This window comes from Pyrus communis, chromosome 13, assembly GCF_041283825.1.
Source record: "Pyrus communis isolate YQ-2024b chromosome 13, ASM4128382v1, whole genome shotgun sequence".
In the NCBI taxonomy this organism is placed as follows: Eukaryota; Viridiplantae; Streptophyta; class Magnoliopsida; order Rosales; family Rosaceae; genus Pyrus; species Pyrus communis.
In genome coordinates this window covers 21,059,139-21,081,316 of record NC_142577.1, presented here as the reverse complement: position 1 = coordinate 21,081,316, position 22,178 = coordinate 21,059,139, and the positions used below count along the sequence as shown (strand labels likewise).

At 35.3% G+C, this 22,178-nt stretch overlaps 2 protein-coding genes across 7 annotated transcripts; one reads left to right on the top strand and one right to left on the bottom strand.

Annotated features, from left to right (window-relative positions):
- Window positions 1-1,360: 1,360 nt before the first annotated feature.
- LOC137738441 (uncharacterized) lies at window positions 1,361-7,239 on the top strand. Of its 2 annotated transcripts, XM_068478076.2 has the most exons (9): window positions 1,362-1,579; window positions 1,823-1,896; window positions 2,123-2,188; window positions 2,265-2,354; window positions 2,554-2,686; window positions 3,375-3,493; window positions 4,562-4,629; window positions 5,405-5,453; window positions 6,086-7,239. In XM_068478076.2, exons 2-9 carry the CDS (start codon window positions 1,846-1,848, stop codon window positions 7,127-7,129), a joined length of 1,620 nt encoding a protein of 539 aa, XP_068334177.2. In that variant the 5' UTR covers window positions 1,362-1,579; window positions 1,823-1,845; the 3' UTR covers window positions 7,130-7,239. The 2 variants fall into 2 exon arrangements, with proteins under 2 accessions (XP_088539345.1, XP_068334177.2); XM_088683219.1 differs by lacking the exon at window positions 2,123-2,188 and having other exon boundaries at window positions 1,361-1,579.
- Window positions 7,240-7,332: 93 nt separating this feature from the next.
- On the bottom strand, window positions 7,333-10,439 carry LOC137738440 (lipoamide acyltransferase component of branched-chain alpha-keto acid dehydrogenase complex, mitochondrial-like). 5 transcript variants are annotated; one of them, XM_088683223.1, is made up of 5 exons: window positions 9,844-10,439; window positions 9,566-9,719; window positions 9,167-9,292; window positions 8,582-8,974; window positions 7,333-8,360 (listed from the first exon to the last, which is right to left on the bottom strand). In XM_088683223.1, exons 2-4 carry the CDS (start codon window positions 9,674-9,676, stop codon window positions 8,924-8,926), a joined length of 288 nt encoding a protein of 95 aa, XP_088539349.1. In that variant the 5' UTR covers window positions 9,677-9,719; window positions 9,844-10,439; the 3' UTR covers window positions 7,333-8,360; window positions 8,582-8,923. The 5 variants fall into 5 exon arrangements, 4 of the variants coding, with proteins under 4 accessions (XP_088539349.1, XP_088539347.1, XP_088539348.1 ...); XM_088683221.1 differs by having other exon boundaries at window positions 9,566-9,724; window positions 9,861-10,439; XM_088683222.1 differs by having other exon boundaries at window positions 9,861-10,439.
- Between the last annotated feature and the right edge of the window lie 11,739 nt (window positions 10,440-22,178).

Here is a 22,178-nt window from a genome sequence, read left to right as displayed (position 1 = left end):
TTGTCTTGTGTGCATTAGTTAATTGGTTTTTGACTTCTCACATCTTCATATCACTATCACTTCCGCATTGCACACATGGCTACGTCACCATCATGTGACGGCCAACATGCCTCGATTTAGGTCGGGGTGTGTCATAGTACGTTAAGAGAAAATAGGATTAAGAATAATATAAATCTACCAATACACAAAGTGTAAAAAATAAAACGTACCAAAATAAAATTAATGTACCAATATTAACAATATGTATCAAATAAAAAGTACCAAAATTGCAAATAAACGTACCAATTAATGATTTTTGTAAATTCAAACATACTCGCAGATAATGTATACCTAATGTATTGTACCTAATAATAATTAGTCAACAACTATACTTAAAAAAACAGCCAAAAAAACTATAATTTCACAAAAAAAAATTGAAAAAAAATACACGGAGCTTTTATGTTGATCACCAACTATTTGAAAAAGAAAAAACCATTTGGAAAAGAAATAATATTAAATGTTTGCATAACCCAAAAAAATAAAAATTATGATCGAAAAAACATATTTGGAAGAAGATAAAATATAGTTTAATTACTAATATCTCCACTAAATAATGAAAAGTGCATCATGCAGATAAAATTATAAATTAAAAAATGATTTTAATTTTAAAAAATAGAGGTGACTATCGGTCAAAGCACTTTAATCAAATTTTAAAAAGGCACATATGTTTAATCAAATGATATAGAAAAACTATAGAGCATTCTAATTTAACTAAAATCTTGTGAATTATTTTCAAACTGATGGTGCAAAATGTATTTGGTTCTAAAAACATGCATCGGACATAATGAATATGAAAATGACTAATAAACACATTAATATAAGAGTTTTCTACATATAAATCCTTAGTAACAACACACTTGAAAAACAGTTCAAACTCAATGATCGTTGGGAGATACATATACACTTATTTTACTTTTTTTTATATACTCGGCGCCACAAAAGTAGCTTGTGGCCCATTCAAAAAACTTCGTGCTTATAATTGGAATCATTAATATATAAATCATTATGTAAACATCATTGCTACAAAAAGTCAATAAAATATGAGATTATTTAGATATCTAATTGTACAAAACAAATTGTCTAATTCGGCAAAAATATTACAAACCATTTATTTGTTTGCTATAGTCTAATTAATTAAATGATCCTAACTTTAATTAATTTTTTTTCACAAAATATTTTGTAACATGAACAATGCAGATTATAATAAACACTATTAGTAATGGATCGCCGGATCGCTGTCAAGCCCTATGATCATATTCTTCATTTAACTTACACGGGTTTGCAAGTTTGGACCGGGCCCATGGCCTCTCCCTCTCTCCCTGCCAAACCCTAGCCTTTTTTTCTTTTTTTGTCATAATATAAATTTTGTTAGATGATATGTGAGATTAACTATCGACGATATTCGAACCCACGAAGATACTCAACTCCTTTCCGGTACTGTGCTAAAAGGCCACGTCTAAACCCTAGCCTACGGTTGCTTAGTTCTCCGTCAGTTTTTTGGTTCCCGGAATCGGAATCCTGTCTTCCACTCGTTCTAAAGGTAAACTGCATATCCCTTGTTCGACTTATGTCTCAACGAAATATTTTGCTTATTGTTATATATAATATTATCACAAGTAATTTACGTATCAGTCATCTCCTCTCCAGCAGCAGAAATTTACGTATAAGTTTTTGAAATGCAGTCAGTGTATTTGGTGTCTTTTGTCTCTGTATGTCCTTAAAAATATGATGTTTAAGTTGGATTGCATTACTGATCAAGTTTCTGGGAATTTTGTGTTTTCAGGATACGAGCCTGGATTGGCCAAGATGGGTGTGAAACAAGATGAGGGCAATAATGTGCCTCCAACCAAGAAATCCGTACGCTTTAATTTCTGTGTATAACATATGATACCGTTTCTAGCAGTCTCTTGACATCTTCTTGTGGTCTTTTATGATCATTCAGGCAATCTGAGTTGTAATATTGCCTTTTGTGTGCATGTCTCCAACATCTAACTCGTCAGACTGAGAGTTTTAAGTTTAACACTAGGGCTCTTTTGCATTGCTTTCTGTTACAAAAATAAATGGGAAGTATCTTAAATTGCAGGACAATATAACTGATGAACTCGAGATAAAAATGAACAAGTTTCTTAGAGGCAAAGCTAATTTGGAGGTATGGCATTGAGAATTAGAGTTTTCATTCGAACTTGTTAGTTTTCACTGCATCATTGCTTTCCCAACGTCTTCAGGCCTTGCAAGATAAAAAGTTGAAGGGTCAACTTACTGTTCGAGAAGAATTATATGGGAAATCTGCACAAGCTGCTGCCAAAACCGAGAAGGTGAATTTTTGTTTAGTGTGATATCCAGTTTGGGTTGCACAATGACAACCCCCGATATAAGTTTTTGTGTCTTCATTGACCATTGCTTGACCTGAACATGCTACCAAAAACATCGTCCTGTTTTTTTATTAATTTTTTTTGCACATGTGATGAAGTATGTGATTTTTGTTGTTGTTTTCATTTGTGATCAAATTATCAGTGGCTTCTACCAAGTGAGGGAGGTTATTTGGAGGTTGAAGGCACGGAGAAGACATGGAGGATCAAACAAGAATCAATTGCTCGTGAAGTAGATATATCAAGCTCAAGGAATCAATTTGATATTATCTTACCAGGTTGACACCTAACACTACCTTTATTTATTGTAAAGTCACTCTGAAACTTAAAAGTGACGCTTTACTGTTTTGCTTATTGTAGTTAAAAGGACGTTGTATATACCGGGTTTTGCTGCCTTCTGATATCAGTTATGCAAATGCCGGTTTAGCTGGCCTAACCAAACTTAATTGTGTGAAATAAAAAATAAAACTGTATATTAGCTATAAAGCAGTAAGAATCCTTTGTGAGGTCGAAATATCGGTTCATGCTGTTCAGTTGCTGAGAGATGAAGGATAAATCATTATCACATATGTTACTTATGGTACACATGTTTTAATTAATGGTGAATTTGTAACATCACGTGGCTGCATGCCACTTGTTATAATGTGTCCTCAAATATGTAGTAATTTAATGCATTGCGTCACGCTGTATAGGTGCTACCGTCTTTTGTTATTGTAATCTCTGTCTACTAATTGTAATGATGTTTCATATAAGTTCATTGTAGATAAAATTTTTTAGCAATGCACCTCCTGAAATGCTATCAACATTTAGTGTAAGCAGAATCCTTTTCCCGAATATACAGAGTTTGGACATATTGACACCGAAGCTCTTAAGTATTCAATATTCATTGAAGTGTCTAGATTAACTTTCCTGGCCTGCCTAATCTTGCTCTAATGTTTATCCCTGAATCTTAACTATTATCTGCAGATCTCGGACCGTACACGCTGGATTTCACCTCAAGTGGTCGCCATATGGCAGTTGGTGGACGCAAGGGCCATTTGGCTATTGTAGACATGAAGACTATGGGGCTGATTAAAGAATTTCAGGTATTTCATGCAGTATGAGTGCACATAAAGTAGCCAAGCTGTTGTTTTCAGTCTGATGCTGTGACCTTGTTTTAGCCAAAATTGTTTGTCCCTTGCGACATTGATTTGGACGTGCTACTCGCAGACACGTTCACTTGTCCTAGTCTTCCTGTGTCAAGTTTGAATATACTCGTAATGAGTTAGTGCCTTTGATACGATGCCAGCTTTATAACTAAATGTATGAGTCTTAATTGTATGCTGAAAAGAATTTACTGAGTTATATGGAAGAGATAATTGAAAGGAATCATGCAAGTACAGTTTTATCTTTCAATTGCTACGCTGTGTTCTATCCTTTTGCCATTTCTAGTGCAAGAATTTAACTAAGAAAATCTCGAAGTTTACACGCGAATGTAAGTTTCCACTGTTCAGGGTAGTCCTTTTAGATGGATTAATGTTACTGCAGTCAATTTTGTAAAACGGTGTCCTGGATATAAATTTTGGGCCGTTGGTGTGAAGCATTCTTTCTATGTTCCTTAAAGCGAAATTGGGACTTATATACTACCCGCAAAAGTAGTTTAAATCAACCATCCAGACTATGCTCTGTATGACAATGTGGCACCTCCATCTGATTCCATATACATTTCAGTTAAATTATGTCAAAAGGCAAACATGTGGTCACTTTTTCAAGGGATGTCTTTGTGGCTCAAGATTTATAGAGTAAGCATTTGATATTTATTTTTCCTTTTCTCTTTTCTCTCAAACATCATTGGCTCACTAAAATATCTGATGTGATGATAACATCCTTGAAAATGGGCCCACATGTTTTGAACAAAACCTGATTTGATATAAATTATGAACTGTGGAGGGTGGCCACACAGTTGTGACTGAATTTTGAGACCACGTTTTGAAGTGCTATATATGAATTTTTTTTTTGGGGTGGTAAATGTGCACAGCCTAAAAGTTCAGGTTGTATCAGTTCAATTTTGTTTTCTTTTTTCTAATGAGATGGTGGAATGCTGGGTACTTCTTTTTCATACTTCAGGGTTTTGACTGGAACATTGGGCTGATTAACTGACTGTTGATGTTCAGGTTAGAGAAACAGTGCGGGATGTGGTGTTCTTGCACAACGATTTATTCTTTGCTGCAGCCCAGAAAAGGTATAAAACCTTTTGCAGTGCTTGTGTAAGTGCTGTCTGCTTGGCAATATTTTGATAGTTACAGGGCAGATTATGCAATTTTATTTTGTGTTGAAACGTTCTGTTGCATGCCTCTGATATTGCTCAGCATTAATAGCTCCGTTGCGTCCAGTGGACTTAAAGTTTGTTGCTTTTTATTAATTATTTTACTTTTATTTGATATGCGACCAGCACTTGTTTAGTGTTTACAAGAACCAGCTGGATAAGCCAAAACTCTTTGCATTTGCAAGATAATGACAGTTTTGTGTTATAAGGATGGACCAAAATAGATGGATTTGTTAGCATTATTTATGGGTGGATATGGAAATAATGTTGGATCGAGTTAGTTTTTGGTTCATATTTGTCATCAGTTACTATAGAGCTCAGGCTGTCTTCTTTATCTGCATTATTACTGGACTGCTATTTGCAAAGCAGCAGTTGATGTTTCATGGTTTCAAATTTGTTGTCTTGTTTCTTTAGTAATTATTGTGTAATGTAAAATGTCTAGAGAGTTCATTTTTACGACACTTGTAAACTGCAAGGGGCTCATTGTCTGTAGTTTGTGCGGTTGTTCTCTCTCTTAATAAAATCTAAGTTCTTAAAGAAAATAGGTAGCTTATAAGCAATAATCTCGTTTTGGATTCTATGCCACTTTATCTTCTGTTTAACTTAAATTCCTGTGTTTTATGATACTGTGTTACGACTTCTTGTTTTGTTTTATTATATTCAGTATGGCTAACATTCTCATGACTGGCAGGTATCCCTATATTTATAACCGGGATGGCACAGAACTTCATTGCTTAAAGGTTAGCATATTGCATTAAATAGATCGTGTTGTACTTATGTTGTTGTGGGTATCATCTTTTGGGTTAAGTGTATAGGCAGACCAGTTACCACACACAACTAGCTGATTGTAATCTGCTTATGTGTCAATTGCTTCCTGTTAATGAGAAGCGTGAACATTAAATACTGCTATCCAGGTAAACCATAAACACTTAGGGCTCGTTTAGAAGTGATTTTAAAATGATTGAAAGCAGCTTTGGTGAAAATGCTTCCTAGAAAAGCACTTGAAGTATTGGTGCTTCTTCTAGGAAGCACTTCAAGTGCTTTTGGAACCCAAAAACATTTTCTCCAAAAGTGCTTTCAATGAATTTAAAAGCACTTCCAAATGAGCCCTTAAGCAGGTCAAACATGCTTAAGCAGTACCAAATGGCACATCCATAATTTGGGCCGAATTTTATGACATTTATCTGGACTAAATGTGTGCGCATCCTCTAGGATTTCAATCTCTGTGAATCCTTGTTGGTCGTTTCTCATATACGTCCAGCTCATTCCTTTTGTTTAGTCTAAATCTTCATACGTGAAAGAGTTCCTTGTGCTGACTAAATCGAGATGTATAAACATGGAACTAAAGTTATCTGCATTTCTTATCATGTAGGAACATGGTGCAGTTTTAAGGCTTCAATTCTTGAAAAACCACTTCCTTTTGGCATCAATAAACAATTTTGGGCAGCTTCATTATCAGGATGTGACAATGGGTGAGATGGTAGGTAGTTACAGGACAGGCATAGGCCGTACTGATGCGATGCAGGTGAACCCCTATAATGGGGTTGTTGCTTTGGGTCAATCACTTGGTACAGTTTCCATGTGGAAGCCTACAAGCTCTGCGCCTCTACTTAGACTTCTGTGTCACAAGGGACCCGTCTCCGCAATCGCATTCCACCCTACTGGCCATCTCATGGCGACAGCTGGGAAAGAGAGGAAAATTAAGCTTTGGGACTTGAGGAAACTTGGGGATGAACCGCTCCAAACCTTACCGGGCAATGCAAAGACGTTGGATTTTAGTCAGAAGGGTCTTTTAGCTTGTCAGCTGGGAAATGGATCATCTGTACAAATCTTGAGAGATTTGGATGGGAATCAGACGTACAAGACGTACATGAATCATGGAATGGTTAAAGGTTTCCAAATAGAAAAGCTGTTGTTTCGACCTTATGAAGATGTTTTAGGCATAGGGCACTCTATGGGATGGTCCAGTATTCTGATTCCTGGTTCGGGGGAACCCAATTTTGATACCTTGGTGGCAAATCCATTTGAAACGTCTAAACAAAGAAGAGAGAGTGAAGTGCATTCTTTACTTGATAAGCTCCCGGCTGAGACGATTATGCTGGATCCTGCAAAGATCGGCACATTGAAGCCTGAGAGGAAGAAAGAGAAACCAACAAAGCAAGAGAAAGTGGCCGGGATTGAAGCTGCTGTTGAAGTTGTGAAGGGCATTAAACTGAAGAAGAAAACAAAGGGGAGGAGTAAGCCGAGTAAGAGGACGATAAAGAAAAAGGAGTTAATTGCAAAAGCAAAGAGTCCTTTCTTAGCGCAAGAAATGAAAGAGGAAGAACAAGTAGCTAGAAAGAAGCAGAAAACGATTGAATATGTGGAGCCACCAACATCGTTGCTGCGGTTTGTCCGCAAGAAAGCAACTGCATGATTGTGCTAATTTAATTATAGATTTTTAAGCTCTTGTATTGAACTCTGGAACTGTGAGCACTATATTGGATCAGGGACGGATTCAGGATTTTAAGCCATTTTTTTCTTTCATCCGAAGCTTGAAGCTATTAACCATCTTGGATTCTTACAAATGATTGAGCAAAGAAGAGAGAAGTGCAAGAAAGCTTTAGAGAGAGAAGCAAGAAATATGAAGCTTCAGAATTCTCATTAACCGCCACAGTTATTACACTCAAGCTTATATAGAGCTTCCTAATACTTAGCTTATCAAGTATGCTACCGTACAACCAATACGGTCAATACTAGTGGACTAATACACTGTTGACACATGTCCAAGTTTGTTATTACAATCCTGTTATTACCGCCCCCCCCCCCCTCTCTCTCTTTTCTCTCTCAATCTTAACCAGGGTACCAAGTTTAAGATTGCTGCAATGTTGAACAAACACAGGACCATGAAGACCCTTAGTAAAAATGTCAGCAACTTGCCCCTTGGTTGGAATGTATTGAACCATAAGATCCCCTTTTTGAACCTTCTCACGAACAAAATGGAAATCGGTGTCAAGGTGTTTGATGCGAGAATGAAATACAGGATTTGTACTGAGTGCAATAGTAGAGAGATTATCAGTGTAAAACTGGTGGTGAGGGAAGATAAACATGTAAGTCTAGCGAGATTGATCGAAGCCAACATGCATCTGCAGCACAATGAGTAAGGAATTTGTATTCTGCCTCGGTAGATCTCCGAGATACTGAAGATTGCTTTTTGGATTGCCATGAAATTGGATTATCACCAAAGAACACCACATAACCAGTAATGGATCTCCATGTGTTGATATGAGCAACCCACTTCAAGTGAGATTAAATTAATGCTAGCAAGTTTTCCAGCACGCGCATAAAAGACTAAGCTCGAGTAGAAACATTACTGCATCCAACAGATGATAATTGCTATGGACTGTTCAAAGTACAAACCTTTGAGGATGACCTCGATTGACTCTTCATTGAAGCTACTATTCATCAACGGATATTTGTTCATGGCCACTGAGAGAGTCTTTATCTATAATGGAAGGAAAGTGTGCTTGACATTTGAATCGGTATTATTACTTTGGAAAGAATTTTTCAGCTCCACAAGTGCATCACACTTTATATCCTCAACATAATGAAAATGTAGAACTTTTGCAGCCATGCTCATTGATTGAACCGTTCTTCGCTGAAATCCCCTGAAAGAACAGACTACAGTTAACTTGCTGCATACATCACTCTGTCTTGAATAAAACCACTAAAAACAAATATTATCTATGATATTCTAGTACTGCGCAAACATTAACAGCTACAATTCATTAACCAATATTATCTGACATAAGTTCAGCCATGGATCATACAAATGATTCATTAATGAACAAAGGAGGCGTTCCAAGTTCATGTTTGCATGCTATATTACCTCAGGGTAACCGTCTTATCGTCATAATTCCATCGCGGTTCAGCTGAAGTATGTGCGTAACTATCTTCTCCTCCCAAAGCTTTCTCGGGACTAGCACTCAAGGAGACAGAAGGAACTTCAATGATTCCCTTCTGGGCAGCATATTTGATGACATCTTCTTTTAACACTCTCCCATCTTTACCAGTTCCACAGACTTCATTTATGTCTATATCAAATTGCCTTGCAAGGTTCCGAACAGGAGGTGTCGATAAAACTCCACCTATGTTATGTGTGTTCAGCTCAGAATCTAGCAACTTAGTGTCTTCCAAACTCTCACAAATCTGCTTTGGAACCTGAGATTCCTCAACGGCCATCTTTAAGAGAATTTCTCCAACCGAAGATTTCATTTAAACTCTAAAGCATAAATAAGAGTTTCAAATTAGGATTCAAAGAAACATGAGCTAATCCACCAAAGAGAAATGCTTTGTCGCTAAATTTCTGGAACAAGTTCAATTTCTAAAAGAACAATTGTTTTCACTATAACGCTGCGGACCTCTCTCCACTATTCCTAAAACTCTAGGATGTAAGGTGTCAAAATATTCTGACCTTGATGATGTCACCTGGAACATAGAGAAGCTGAGAAACTTTCCCCAGATACCGGCTTGTTATTTCGATGGTTGCTTTGTCACTTTGCACTTCACAAAGTGGCTGAAATTTGTCAACTTGATCCCCCTGCTAAAATCACAAATTAAACCTCTAATTCCTTACTCTCTTCAAAACAACCTCAGATACTCATACTAATTGACGCTCCAATTGTACGGAAAACTAGTAAGTCAGTTTCTTTCAACGAGACCGCCCAATGTGCAGGCCTGCCAAGACTTCCCACACAAATCTAACAAACCTTGCGCAAGTACGTGGATCAACAATATAAACAGATACAAATGTATGTGTGTATATATTGCATAGGATATGATAATGCAAAAACGTATAGGAGGAATTACAGACCTCCCGCACAAACCATTTGAGGAGCTTGCATTCGGCAATGCCTTCACCGGTTTGAGCCAATGGTACATCAACTATACCATTACCATTACCCCCTGCTGCAACATCAGCCATTGCCTCACTTGAAAACCACCTCCCATTCACATTATACGTAATTCTACACTACAAAATTCGCAAATTGCTAAATTTATGAATAAACCATACAGAATAAATTTAACAAATTTACCAAAAAATTCGAAAAAGAATCAATTGTGCATGTAAATTTGAACAATTCTCTCAACTTTTATTATTGACCAACCATTTAATCAGAACCAAGATTAAATAGCGAGAGACTTCCATTGGATATCTGATCGGTGAAGCGGAACCAGGTGGACGCGGCAGTAGAGAATGAAACGAGCTCGAAAGTGGAGACTCGAAACGGAGAGTTGTGGAATGAATGCACCGCCAAAGGTGACGGAGCTGAAGAGGTGTACGGAGAAATCCACCGGCCACCGTTGACCAGAGGCCACTTGTGCCAGACCCGCCTAGCGATCATCCTCCTTTCTGGATTAGTTAATTACAATGATTTTTGAAGTAAAGTATCGGAGTGAGCTCTGAGCTCTGATCTATGAGTGACTGTATATAGGTTACGACGAGGAGAATGATGATTATGATGATTGGTTCGTCCAGCTCTGCAGTTCTGGATTTGGATATTTTAAATTACTTGTTTATATAATTCAACGATGGTTGGTTGCTGCATCAGCAGATAAGCTTTGCATTCACCCATGCCATTCCGTCTTTTGCAGCCAAGTGCAGGATCAACATCGCCTCAACAGCTGACGCGTTCGCGAGCTTTTCTGATCTGCTTAACCATTTCGTTTTTTAGATTTTATTTTCACTTTTTCTAAAATTGAAATCTTATTTGATAGTTACATTATTATTCATTTAGTTTTATAAATTTTATTTTTACTTTTACTAAATTTAGAAATTAAAATTAAAATCTTATTTAGTAATTACAGTACTTTCATTTTTCACTTTTTATTTTTATTTTTTATTAAAATTATATTTTAATTGTGACCATCACATCCTTAATTTTACGATTTTATTAATTTTTGATAAAATACTTTCAATATTTTATTACTTTAGTTTGGCCTGTAGGGCCGCACATCGCAAACTTTCCTCTCCATTGTTGTCATGTGTCTCTTTTCTCCCCACTTTCTTCCCTCATTGTCGTGTCCCTCTCTCTTTCAAACTCTCGTTTTTTTTTAAACTCACAAACTTGTTGCCACCTTACTCCCACTTACTAATTTCATTATTTAAAAAAAAAAAAAAAAACTCCCTCTCTTCCGTGTCTCCGATTTTCTCGGCCCATCTATCATTTGCCACTCACTCTCTCTCTATCTTTACATTCTCTCTTTCTCTCAGCTCCTTCTCATCTCCCCCGACGAGTTCTCGTCGATTCCGACTAAGGTAAGGTCCGAGAACACAAGATTTAACTTCTCTCATCAAAATTATGGATGTGTGACTCAGTTTAGGCGTTTTGGTGAAGGGTTAACGTTGAAACAACTCGAAAGAAGAAAATTCTACAGTTTTTCCAGCAAGGGTCCGTGATCATCTAACCACCTTTAGAACATTTTTCCGACCAACAACGACATTAACTTGGCCCCACTTTGGTTTGGCTTGCTGGTTTTTCCATCATCCAATCCACAAAAAAAATCGAATGAAACCTGGCGAAAAAGAAGTGAACACTTTGCTGAGGAACGAAGCTTCGTGTTTGTTTTTCTTCAAACCCCCAATCTGTTTTCGCTCGCCGCTACTAACGGGGTCTCAGTTGATTTCCCTTTTTGTTCCTTACATTTCTAGCTTCAAATGGACTTTTGAATCATTGATTTTGGTTGAGTATCAAGCTCGACATAAGCTCTGGAAGTCAGCCCTACAATCTGCAAAAACTGCAGATTTCGTGAAGAAGGCGCGGGAGGGCAAATGGGCAGCCAATGCGAGTGGCGCATGCGGTTCATGGTTGCTAGTGCAGCCACCCTGTGAGGGCGTGTGAAGGAACCCGAGGTCCTTCCTTAGGTTTCTCGACGTGCCAAATCCGAATCCGCCTTCTGTTTTCCAAAATTTGATCGTTTTAAAATAGTTTCTTTTATTAGCCGAACTTTGTACGAAAACACGTTTATTTGTTAGTACATTATATATTTACATAAATGGTCTCGTTTCTAGGTGAAACGCTTCGCAAGGATCTTTGATGCCCATAAGGAGGGTTCGACTCGACGACATGATTTGTGAGTTGGTATTTTCTTTGATATATACATATATTTGTTTAGTTTCCATATATACATGTAATAATGAGTTTTCCATATGTCTGCCTTAATTAAATTTACGGCTATGAAAAATATTATGTTGACTAGAATAATCAAATCACTGTGGCATGACTATATTTTCATCGCTCGCTGCACAGGTGTTAGTATTCGTCCCGGGCCAGGGCCAGGCTTCACATGTATGTTCACGTCACATCGCTCGCTCACTTTGGATCCATTGTAGGTGTCAGTTATGTCCTAAGTTGCAATAGGCAACTAGGATTCATATTTGATCGTGTAGCGTCAGTCTTCACGTGATTGTAGTACTAGAGCATATATATTGTGATTTCACCCAGTCTTGTTCATGTCAGAATTTCTCTAAGTGAACTCGTGTGTTAGCATAGATTGATGGGTACTTGATTTTACTAATGAGAACTTGATTTTCTTATGCCGCAGTTAAGATATTATGATTTGAATGTTCCTTGAATTATTGTTGAAATACCTTTGACTTCATACTTATACGTAGTATGATTTTCTGGAAACTATACTTGTTTTACGGCGAGGGGTTATAATGTTTTCAAAAAGGTTTTTATAAAACTTTAGTTTTAGGCCCACTCACCCTTATTTTTCGCCCCTCCAGGTTTAGTGGCTAAGCTTCCGTGTCGACGAGAATTCTTGGCAAACTTTGGTATAGGTGATTACCTTCGATAGTATAATTCAAATCCTAATTTGTTATACTTTACTTATACTCTGACATCACGTGTGAAATGAGTTCATTCCCGCTCACAAGCGCACTCTTATATTTAGGCACTTTTAGGTTTTAAATTTATTCACATTTTCCACATCACTACACTTTATGGCTTCGTCACCCTCCTGGTGTCAACCAACACAGCTCGATTCGAAGTCCAAGTTGACATCCTGGGTCCAGATGTGTCATTAATTTTTAGTTTTCAATTTAAAAAAAATCACAATTAAAAATAAAGTGGTTGTCAAACACCCTATTCGTTTTCCATATTTTGGTTTTTCTTTTCTGATTTTTGCTAAAACATATTGAACAAAATAAACGGAGGCTTATTCAATTTTTAATGGATTTATAAATCCATGAATTTTTATGGAGTTTAATTGATTTGTAGAGATTTCATGTAAAATTTCGGTTACCACATCCATAAGCTGCATATTCAGTTTTTCAAAAACTACCAAACTGATAAGGTAGCGGAACATTATAACGTCCATTACAGGGGAATACATCTCCTCGTAATCAACCCAAGGCAAAACCACAAAGCCCAAAAGAGAGCTAGAGAGAGTAGCCCAATCCAACACTACACTAACAATGTGAATAGGCTTATTATAAATGTCAAAATACTATGTGCTCATTTGGATGTGTTACGCTATAAAGCGCTTTTATCACTATCGTTTTTTTATTGTAGCATTTTTCAGTAGCGCTTTTATAAGGAAGTAGTTTATTGTTTGGCATGCAACTTTTGTATTGTATGGAAGCGCTTTTGATATTAAATAGAGTGTTTGGTTGTCAAATGAAAGGGCTCTTTCATTAATAATTCTCAATAACTTTTGCATAAATATTTTTTGTATATAATTAGCATATGACTTGATTAAAATTGTTGATGAAAATTCAATTAAAAATAGTAATGATCATTAACAAAATGATATGTACTTATTGAAAATATATGTTTGTTTCTTAAAATAAAAAATAAGACACGTTATAGTTGCATGACAATCAAAAGTGAAATAACTATTACACAACAATCAAATGTGAAATAACTATTAACTAGATATAAGAAGATTACAATTCTTTCTAGTTCAACATCTAACTCTCACCTATGAGTAAAATTTTCATCAACAATCTCTTCATCTCTATGATCTTCCTCATGTCCAGCCGAAGTAGCTCCTCATCATCATCGCAGGGTTGGAATTCTTGATCTGTCATGGAACGATTCCTAATAAAATTGTGTAAAGTCATTGAAGCAACAAGAATTTGTACTTGTTTTTCAAAAGGGAAGTTACGCATGAGACGAATCATTGTCCACCTATTTTTTCAAACACCAAAAGTCTTTCTATGGTGCATCTTAGGAATGAATGCCTCTGATTAAATATCTCTTTGTTCCATCTTGGCTAACTTCCACATCGAAACTCAGGAAGTTGATATCGTCCACCCCTATAAGGTCCAATATATCCATTCATATGTGGATATCCAACATCAACTAGATAATATTTACCTATACCATAATTGAAAAGAAAAATATATTTATTTTTTAGTTTATAAAATAATAAATGAATAAACACATTCATATAGGTTTAAAGTTGATTACTAACTAGAAGGGGGTAAGGAAATTTCGATTATGGTCTTCTCAAGGCCTCCATGAATATACTATTGGAAATTTTAAGTAGATATTTCATTGTCCCACATGGGTCACCACCAAAAGGTTCCCTCACTTTATAAGGTTTTGTCCTTTTTAGAAAGTGATTGGAGTGATAGACCATAGAGAATAAAATTAGGCTCAACCTTGGGTTTGAACTTTAGGGTGTGCTAATTAATTGTTAATTAATATATATTTATCAAAAGATGGGCCTTGGGCCTTAGTGCTCGGGCTCTAATAGTTAAGTTCTTTAATTATTATTTTTTTAAAATTAATTTTGAATTTAATTAATTAATTTTTTTTTATCAAAAGACTCATTTTTCAGATGAAGTCTAAAGCGATGAAAGAACGCCACCAGAGAGCAAAGCACCCTTCTGAGAACAAGTCTCCCAACAGACGCATCACATTCTCATACCTGTTGTGAACATGCATAAATGTATTATATATACATCTATCTGCATGACATTTAGAACACAGAAAAATCAAATTCTTCTTCTACAATCCAAAACCCTTTTACTGAGAGAACCACAAAGAAATTCGCCAGAAGTCTAGTTTTCGAGTTCTGAAATCCTAACTTAGATTATTGAATCCTGGTGAGGCATCCATAGATATACAAATACTAAGCAGGGACGAAATTTCTGTTTCAACGACGTTGCAGTATACAAGCCTCGATCTTCAGTTTGCATGTTTGAATATTATTTCATTTTGTTCATATTCTGTTAAATTATCAATTCGCATTTATTATTTATTAGCATATAACTTTATCATTGATTGTTGATATTTATCTAACATATATGTGAATCATGAGCAGCACCCTCCCATCCAGCCCTAGACAAATGTAAAACACATATTGAAATCACATACAATCATAACATTTTGAGTTGTGTTTTCTTTTCTACCAATATATGGTACTTGCATTTCTCTAGGCACCACAACTGGGACATGTTCGGTCAATTGACCCTATGAAACCTTTAAAATATGTCAATATCGATTGTCATCCTTAATTTTATTTGAAACTCTCTTGAATTGCCAATCATGTGGGCATATAATATCGGTAGCCATGCGAGAAACAACATCTAATAGTATCCCGAACCACCTAGAGACAATCTCACCGGAGCGTTGAAACCTCTCTTGGACCATCCTATTAGTGTGCCCATGACCTAATGTGTTAATAATTTCTCACCTTCACTTTTTTCTCCCACTACTCATCACTTTTAATGATAGTTTGCTTCACAAGATCCCATCCTAAGCTAGTCTCTTTACCAACTAATGATGTACACAATTGCCATTCTTTCTTAAGTGCAGTCCATTTGTTCTTGAGTTGTTTATGAATATACGACCTTTGAGCAAGGTCATTAAATTTCTTAATAACATTTTTTCATCCAATCCTATTAAGATGACCACTTGTTTGATTTCCGGCTAATGTCTCAACTACACAAATGCTTATAAATGTCTCAACATTTGCATCATCCCACATCACCTTACCTTTTTTTTTCAGTACTTTCCCCATGTGCATCTTGTGCATCTCTAACTATATTTTTAGACATATTTATAAAGAGAAAGAAAAAAAACTATAGCATAAAATACGAGCATACACCACTACTTACGTCCTAGCTAACAACACGAATAATTTAAATATTTCAATTGTATGTAAGCATCTGGTCTACTATCAGTATGTAAAGCAATTATTGCAGTGATAATAGGTTGTTCAATTGTTCTGTAACTTAGGAAGCAATTATTTCATTACTTTGTGATTATAAGAAAGTTTCCAATGGTAATAATTTTTGGTAGTTGTTTCATCATTAAACATCTCATAGAGAAATGGAATCATGATCAAACGGCCGCAAGGTTATTGCTCTGCAAAGTTTTTGTATATTTATTTTTTTATCGAATTTGCTATGCAAAGTTTACTAATCTAAAGAGTATTCTGATTACCAAACGCGAAAGCACTATTAATCTTATTGATAGAAAACGTTAAAAATAATTCTAATAACAATAGTTAAAAACAACAATCATACAGGAAACAAATAATGTAGAAATACCTTTGGAAAGTTAATGAACGATCACCAAAAAAAAAAAAATATATATATATATATATATATATTTATATGAACAGATAAGAAGAGTAAGTCTGCAAAGAGAGAAGCAACATGATTTTATAAGAGGATTGTGATTCTGTACCAGGGGTTTAATGTCATAAATGATAAATCAAAATCTGTTAAGACAATATACCCATCCTTGTGGAGTGAAATATTTCCAGGCTTAAGGTCGCGATATACCTTTGGAAGGTTAATGAACGATCACGAAACAAAATTATTTGTGTGTGACTACATACAAATTTAAGATAAGAAATAACATACATACTTCCACAAAAATTTCAAGCGATGGAGACGTAGAAAGGTTTGGGGAAGATGAAGATGAAAAGATGGAGACCAAGTAGAATACTCCAGCCTCCAAAATAATATGAAAATAAAAAACCTTTTGGGTTATCGAAGTGCAACCCTAGAAAAAATAGGTGATGGTAATTTTGATTTTTTTTTTTAAAGTGTAAAAAATAAGGATAATTTTGAAATTGAAAAAATATTCATTAAAGAGAGCAAAGTGCTTCCCTTGTTTTCTTTGTGCAACACTTTCAAGAGGAAGCACCTCCTAGGTGCTTCTTTAGAAAATGCTTCTTAGTGCGTCTACTTCTAACTAAAGGCACTTTTAAAATATTTGCCAAACGACAAGTTTTTTAAACTGAAACGTTTTTACTTTAGGAAGCTGTTTTGGCTCTTTTAGAAGCATAACCAGACGAACCCTATGTTGGTCTAGTTGTAGGTACAGTCTGGTTTGGTTCGATTTCACATTTAAATAGCAGTCAATGCGATTTTGTGATGCATTGTGCTTGGCTATGGCAGTGTTTCTCTACTTCGATGGTTATTTTTACCTCATTGTTGACAACAATAACGGCTCTTCATGGGAGCAATTTGGTTCTTGGCCTCATTGCTAGGGTTTAGGTTTTTTGTTGGACTTTTGTGAGTTTGACGAAGTTGTATCAACTCTTTATTTGAATGTGGGAGTTTGTTGTATCTCCTTAGATGGAGGAAGACTTTATTTTCAAGATGTTGTAGCAAGAGATTTATGTTAAATTAGTTGAAAATGCACTACAAATATTAGATGAGTTGTTTATAAATCACTTGTTTATGTTTTTGTAATGGTTATGTGGCCCTTTTCAAATTTTACGTAATATTTTGTATTTCATTTCTAATTAATTAAATTTCTATCCTAGCTAACTCTCTTAATACTTACAAATTTCTCATCCAAACATAACCTAAAAGTTTTTTTTTTTCCCAACATCTTGTGCCATGACAATCATATTAAAAAAGAATGTCGTAAAAACATTGATGTCATGTTTACTTAATAAGTAAAGGGAGTGCTGGTAACCGTTGCACTAATATTTGCATTTGGACCTTTTCATTTTATCAAAATGTCATGTATCATTTTGTACACACACCAAAAATAAAAAATAAAAAATAAAAAAAAATAAAAAAATAAAATAAACATTTTAATGACTTTAGCTAGGGATTAAAGTTGAAAAGCATAAAATATAATTTTAAGGCATTAAATGTCTTGTATTTTGCGTTAAAAAATGACACTTGGCGTTTGATAAAGTGAAAATGTTCAAATGAAAAGGTTAGTGCGAAGATTGCTAACATTTGTATTTCTTTAAACCTTCTTATCCTACAAAATCAGAAACACTTTGTATTGTAGGGTCCCATACTATGTAGTATGGACTATAAGTTCTGAAGACAGTTATACACTTGGTTAGCACTTGTTATACACATGGGAATGTTAGACATTAACATTAACAATGTTTGTGTGCTAATGAGGAACATGTTTATTAGGATTCATTAGCTTGAACACTCATGATAGTACTAGAAGTCTTTCTAGCTTATATGAATAAGGGTATTCATGGTGATAAGGTTAAGATCAATCAAGAATACTCAATGGAAAGCATCTTAATTGATTACCACATTGTATGGTATATATATTAGGGTCGCTGCACTCTCTTTAATCACGCAAGCTTACAAAAACTCAAACCCCATTCTTGAGGCCTTGCATACTGAAGAGGAGAGATGCACAAGAACTCTAATCCCAACAAGCATGTCATCATCTTCAGGTGAGTGGTTAATTTGGTACTGTGTTATAATATTCAAAATTCATATTCATATATATTATATGTTTTACATGGACTACAACGAGTATTAAATGATTTGGATGCAAAGAACCAAATCATCCAAATCAATTCATCTCATTCAATGCTCGTAGTATTTTATACCATGCAGCATGGAAGAATTTTCTAGTATGGTATGTCATATCCAAAATCAATGAAATATGACATCAATTGCATTATCCTGTTGGATCACTTGGTGTTGCATCCTGGTGCATTTTGGATACGAGCTATAGATAATAGTTGGACCAGAAAAGGATTTGAGTTGGGTCTTGAACTAAGATCATCGAGGCTTCTTCAATCAAACCATCCCTGAAAATGAGCTCACATTGTCACACATCGAAAGTTGAAGGTCAATTGGTTCCAAAGTTGAAGTTGATTAGACCAATGACGTCCCACCCCATGCATGTGGCCACGCCACGTTGTGGTGATTAGTTGCACCGTCACATGTTAGTGAGTTGTTTTTTGTGATCACCACTCCATGTTCAAGAATCAAAAGGGTTTTCCATGCAGGTAATGTTTTTCCATATGCGCTAATAAGCTATTGCACAAATACAAAACTCTCCATCATCTCTTTAGCAAATGCACTTTTTATGATTTATGCACATTATTTTCTCGTTTCTTACACATCTTTTGTTATTTTCATTCAAATCGAATGAATTTAAAAAATTAATAAACATAAATAAACATGAGTCTAACCAAAATTTTATTTATTAATTCATCATACAAGGGGATGATGAAGCTTAACTTTTGTATGAAGTGAGTATATGATAAGTTACTGACTTGATCGAAATGAAGTATGAGATATCATGCTCTTCCGTTCTCAATATTGCATTGTATGTTTAGGTTGTATGTTTAGGTAGAAGGGGTAGCATTCAACTTGTAAGTCATCAAATTCAAACCCTTGATGTGTCACCTAAGTACGATGGTATATATGCATGTGCTGGGTTGAGGTCAGTTTAAGTTTACTTAGTTTTCCAAGATGGTCTTTATTTGCCAACATTGTCATTAAATATTTGCAAGCAAAAGCCATATATTATATATGTGGGGGCAAGCAATGTCAACTATATATATGATGATGTAGTCGAATAGTTGCCTATATTTGCTTAGTTCTTGGACATATATATCCTTTATTCGTTCAATTTTGACGGGACGAACTGGAATATATATAGTTGATGATTTGATGGAAAATACCTTAAACATACATATGTGCATGCAATCTGTCACTCATGCAGGGCAGGTGAGAGAATAGAATTTGTTGTTTGAGTTCTTCCAAACTATACCAGCGAGCAGCTTGGGACCAAAGATAGAGTGTTATACGAACAAAGGTCACAAAAACTATGAGAGAGACCATTGGATATCCTATATTTTTCCCTAACAAGTAACAACCACCCCATAAGATTGGTTGAATATTGGATAAGAATATTTTAAGGTAAAAGATCCCATCCAAGATCTACCAATTGTGGACCTGAAAAATCCCATCTTTCGAAATTAAGTGATTGAAATGCAATCTGTCGACACGAATATTATTGAAGGTGGGTGTAATAATTGTAAATGGAAGAAAGTATTGCTTTAATTAGTCATTAGGTGTAACTAAACGCACATGCGTGGTTCCATGCAAGTATCACTCAAAAAATTAATTTCATTTGTGGGGATGATTCTTTATTAATGTCGATTGATTTGGTAGTAAGACAAGCATTTCAAGATGGAGAACAAGGCCATGAGATGCTTAAATCCACATATATATATGTACTAAGTGAGTCCCACGCACGTACTCCAACAAAAGTGATCAATAAAAACTGGCCTCCACTTGAAATGGTTTTCCCCCGAATCAAACGTAAATTAAAAACATAGAAATCGATTTTATTCGATAGACTATTCTATATCATAGCGTTATTTTTCCAGAATTACATGTTTGAGTGATGAGAAACTCCGAGTAGTGTATCGGTACTGGGCGAATCGTCCATTCAAGTAGGTTTTACAAATGAATTGTTAATTTGACGAATATTTGATGTAAATTATATATATGTAAGAGTTCCAGTGAACTATGTTTTGTTTCTATACCTATGGTACTACTATCGCTACACGTCATCATGTTGACTATGAGTGTATCTCGATATCAGGACATTTGTTCTGAACATTATTACATAAGAATCATAAAAACTGAAAATAAAAAAGGAAACAAGTTTGTTATCTCAAGAAATAACATTGTTGGATAAAGAAACACTTGAAAGAAAGCTCAAGGTCTACGAAGGTAAGGTAGTTCTCAGAAAATGAAGCAATATATAATTTCTCCTAGAGACTGATACAAGCTAGCCCATGTTAAAAAACGCAACCCCATATATAAAAAGAATACATAAAGGAATCCTAGAGATGATCCTAGCTAACTTAAGAACGTACCTAAAAGGTTTGTTTGAGGGAAAAGCGGATCACTCTTCAAAATAAAATCTTCTTTTTTTTAATAATTAAGCCAACTTTTTTTCCGGATAAGTAATAAGTAATAACTAAGATCCTTTTCCTTTTCCTCAGTTAACTATCAAACCTAGAGCTTGCAACAGAAGAAACTAAGAGCTAGTTGATCTATTAAGGACGGTTGGTTGTAGAATTGTAGCAACTTTAATGAACAAGCTGTGTGCTTCAAGGAGAAACGTGTAGGTTTGGCTTGTTTGGGCTTGTTTGATAATGCATGTGACGCAAAAGAAAATGCCTCCATCACTACCTAAATTTTCTATATACTCTCTAAGTAACACATGTGCACATGAAAGCCACCTCATGCACCAATTAACTTCATTGGGGCCATGCGATACGAGATTGAAGAGGAAAGTGACCTAATTATATGTTAACAATTCATAAAAAGGTAAAAATTATGAGTTTTCTTCAAGAAATCTAATCAGAATCAAAACTAACTAAAAGTTTCTTGATGATAATTAGATGTATTAGGTCCATACCTAATCCCATTAGGCTCTTACGAGATACAATATATGGTGGTGCCCTCGTGGGAGTTTCAATTATTAGTTAATTACAAAATGCTTGCTTTAGGAAGTACGAATTTAATTAGTTGCTAAATCAATATACATGCAAGGTTTAATGACACAGAATCTTCATCTTTTTGCCTGAAAATATCATAAATTCTGAGTTTCATGGATGAAACTTATAAAATTGTGAGTACTTGTGCTTCTTTTTTTTTTTTTTTTTTTTGGTGGACGGACGAAAGTGTATGTACCTGTGCCCAAACCTAAAGGTACATAGCGCACCAAAGTGGACACGAACTTAGCAATATTCGCAAATAATGAATATATTTAATTTAGTAGAAAGACTTGAAAAGTAATATCGAAGATATTAATAATAAGAATGTGGGAAATAGAAAGACAATGACAGTCACCAAATTGCCTCACATGAAGAAGGAATCGACCAGTATAAAGACTGGAGCTTGGTTTCTATTGGGAGAGAAGGTGGATATGATCTTGTTTATTTTGAAAACTGACAAAATGTGGTTAAAACAATAGGGGCGTGGGCATGACATGAGGGCACAATTACTGCTTAAATATTCACACGGTTTAAACAAGGTTTATGTGCGCGCCTATTTTCATTCGGTCCCATGTCCCTCTACCTTTTAATGTTTGGTATTGTGTACATCAATATATATGTTGTTTAAGGAAAAGTGTTAATTGTTTTGTACTGAGTGCTAAGTCACCTTTTCAATATTTAAATATTTAGTGATTGATAAAGTATCAGGTATTGTAAATCGA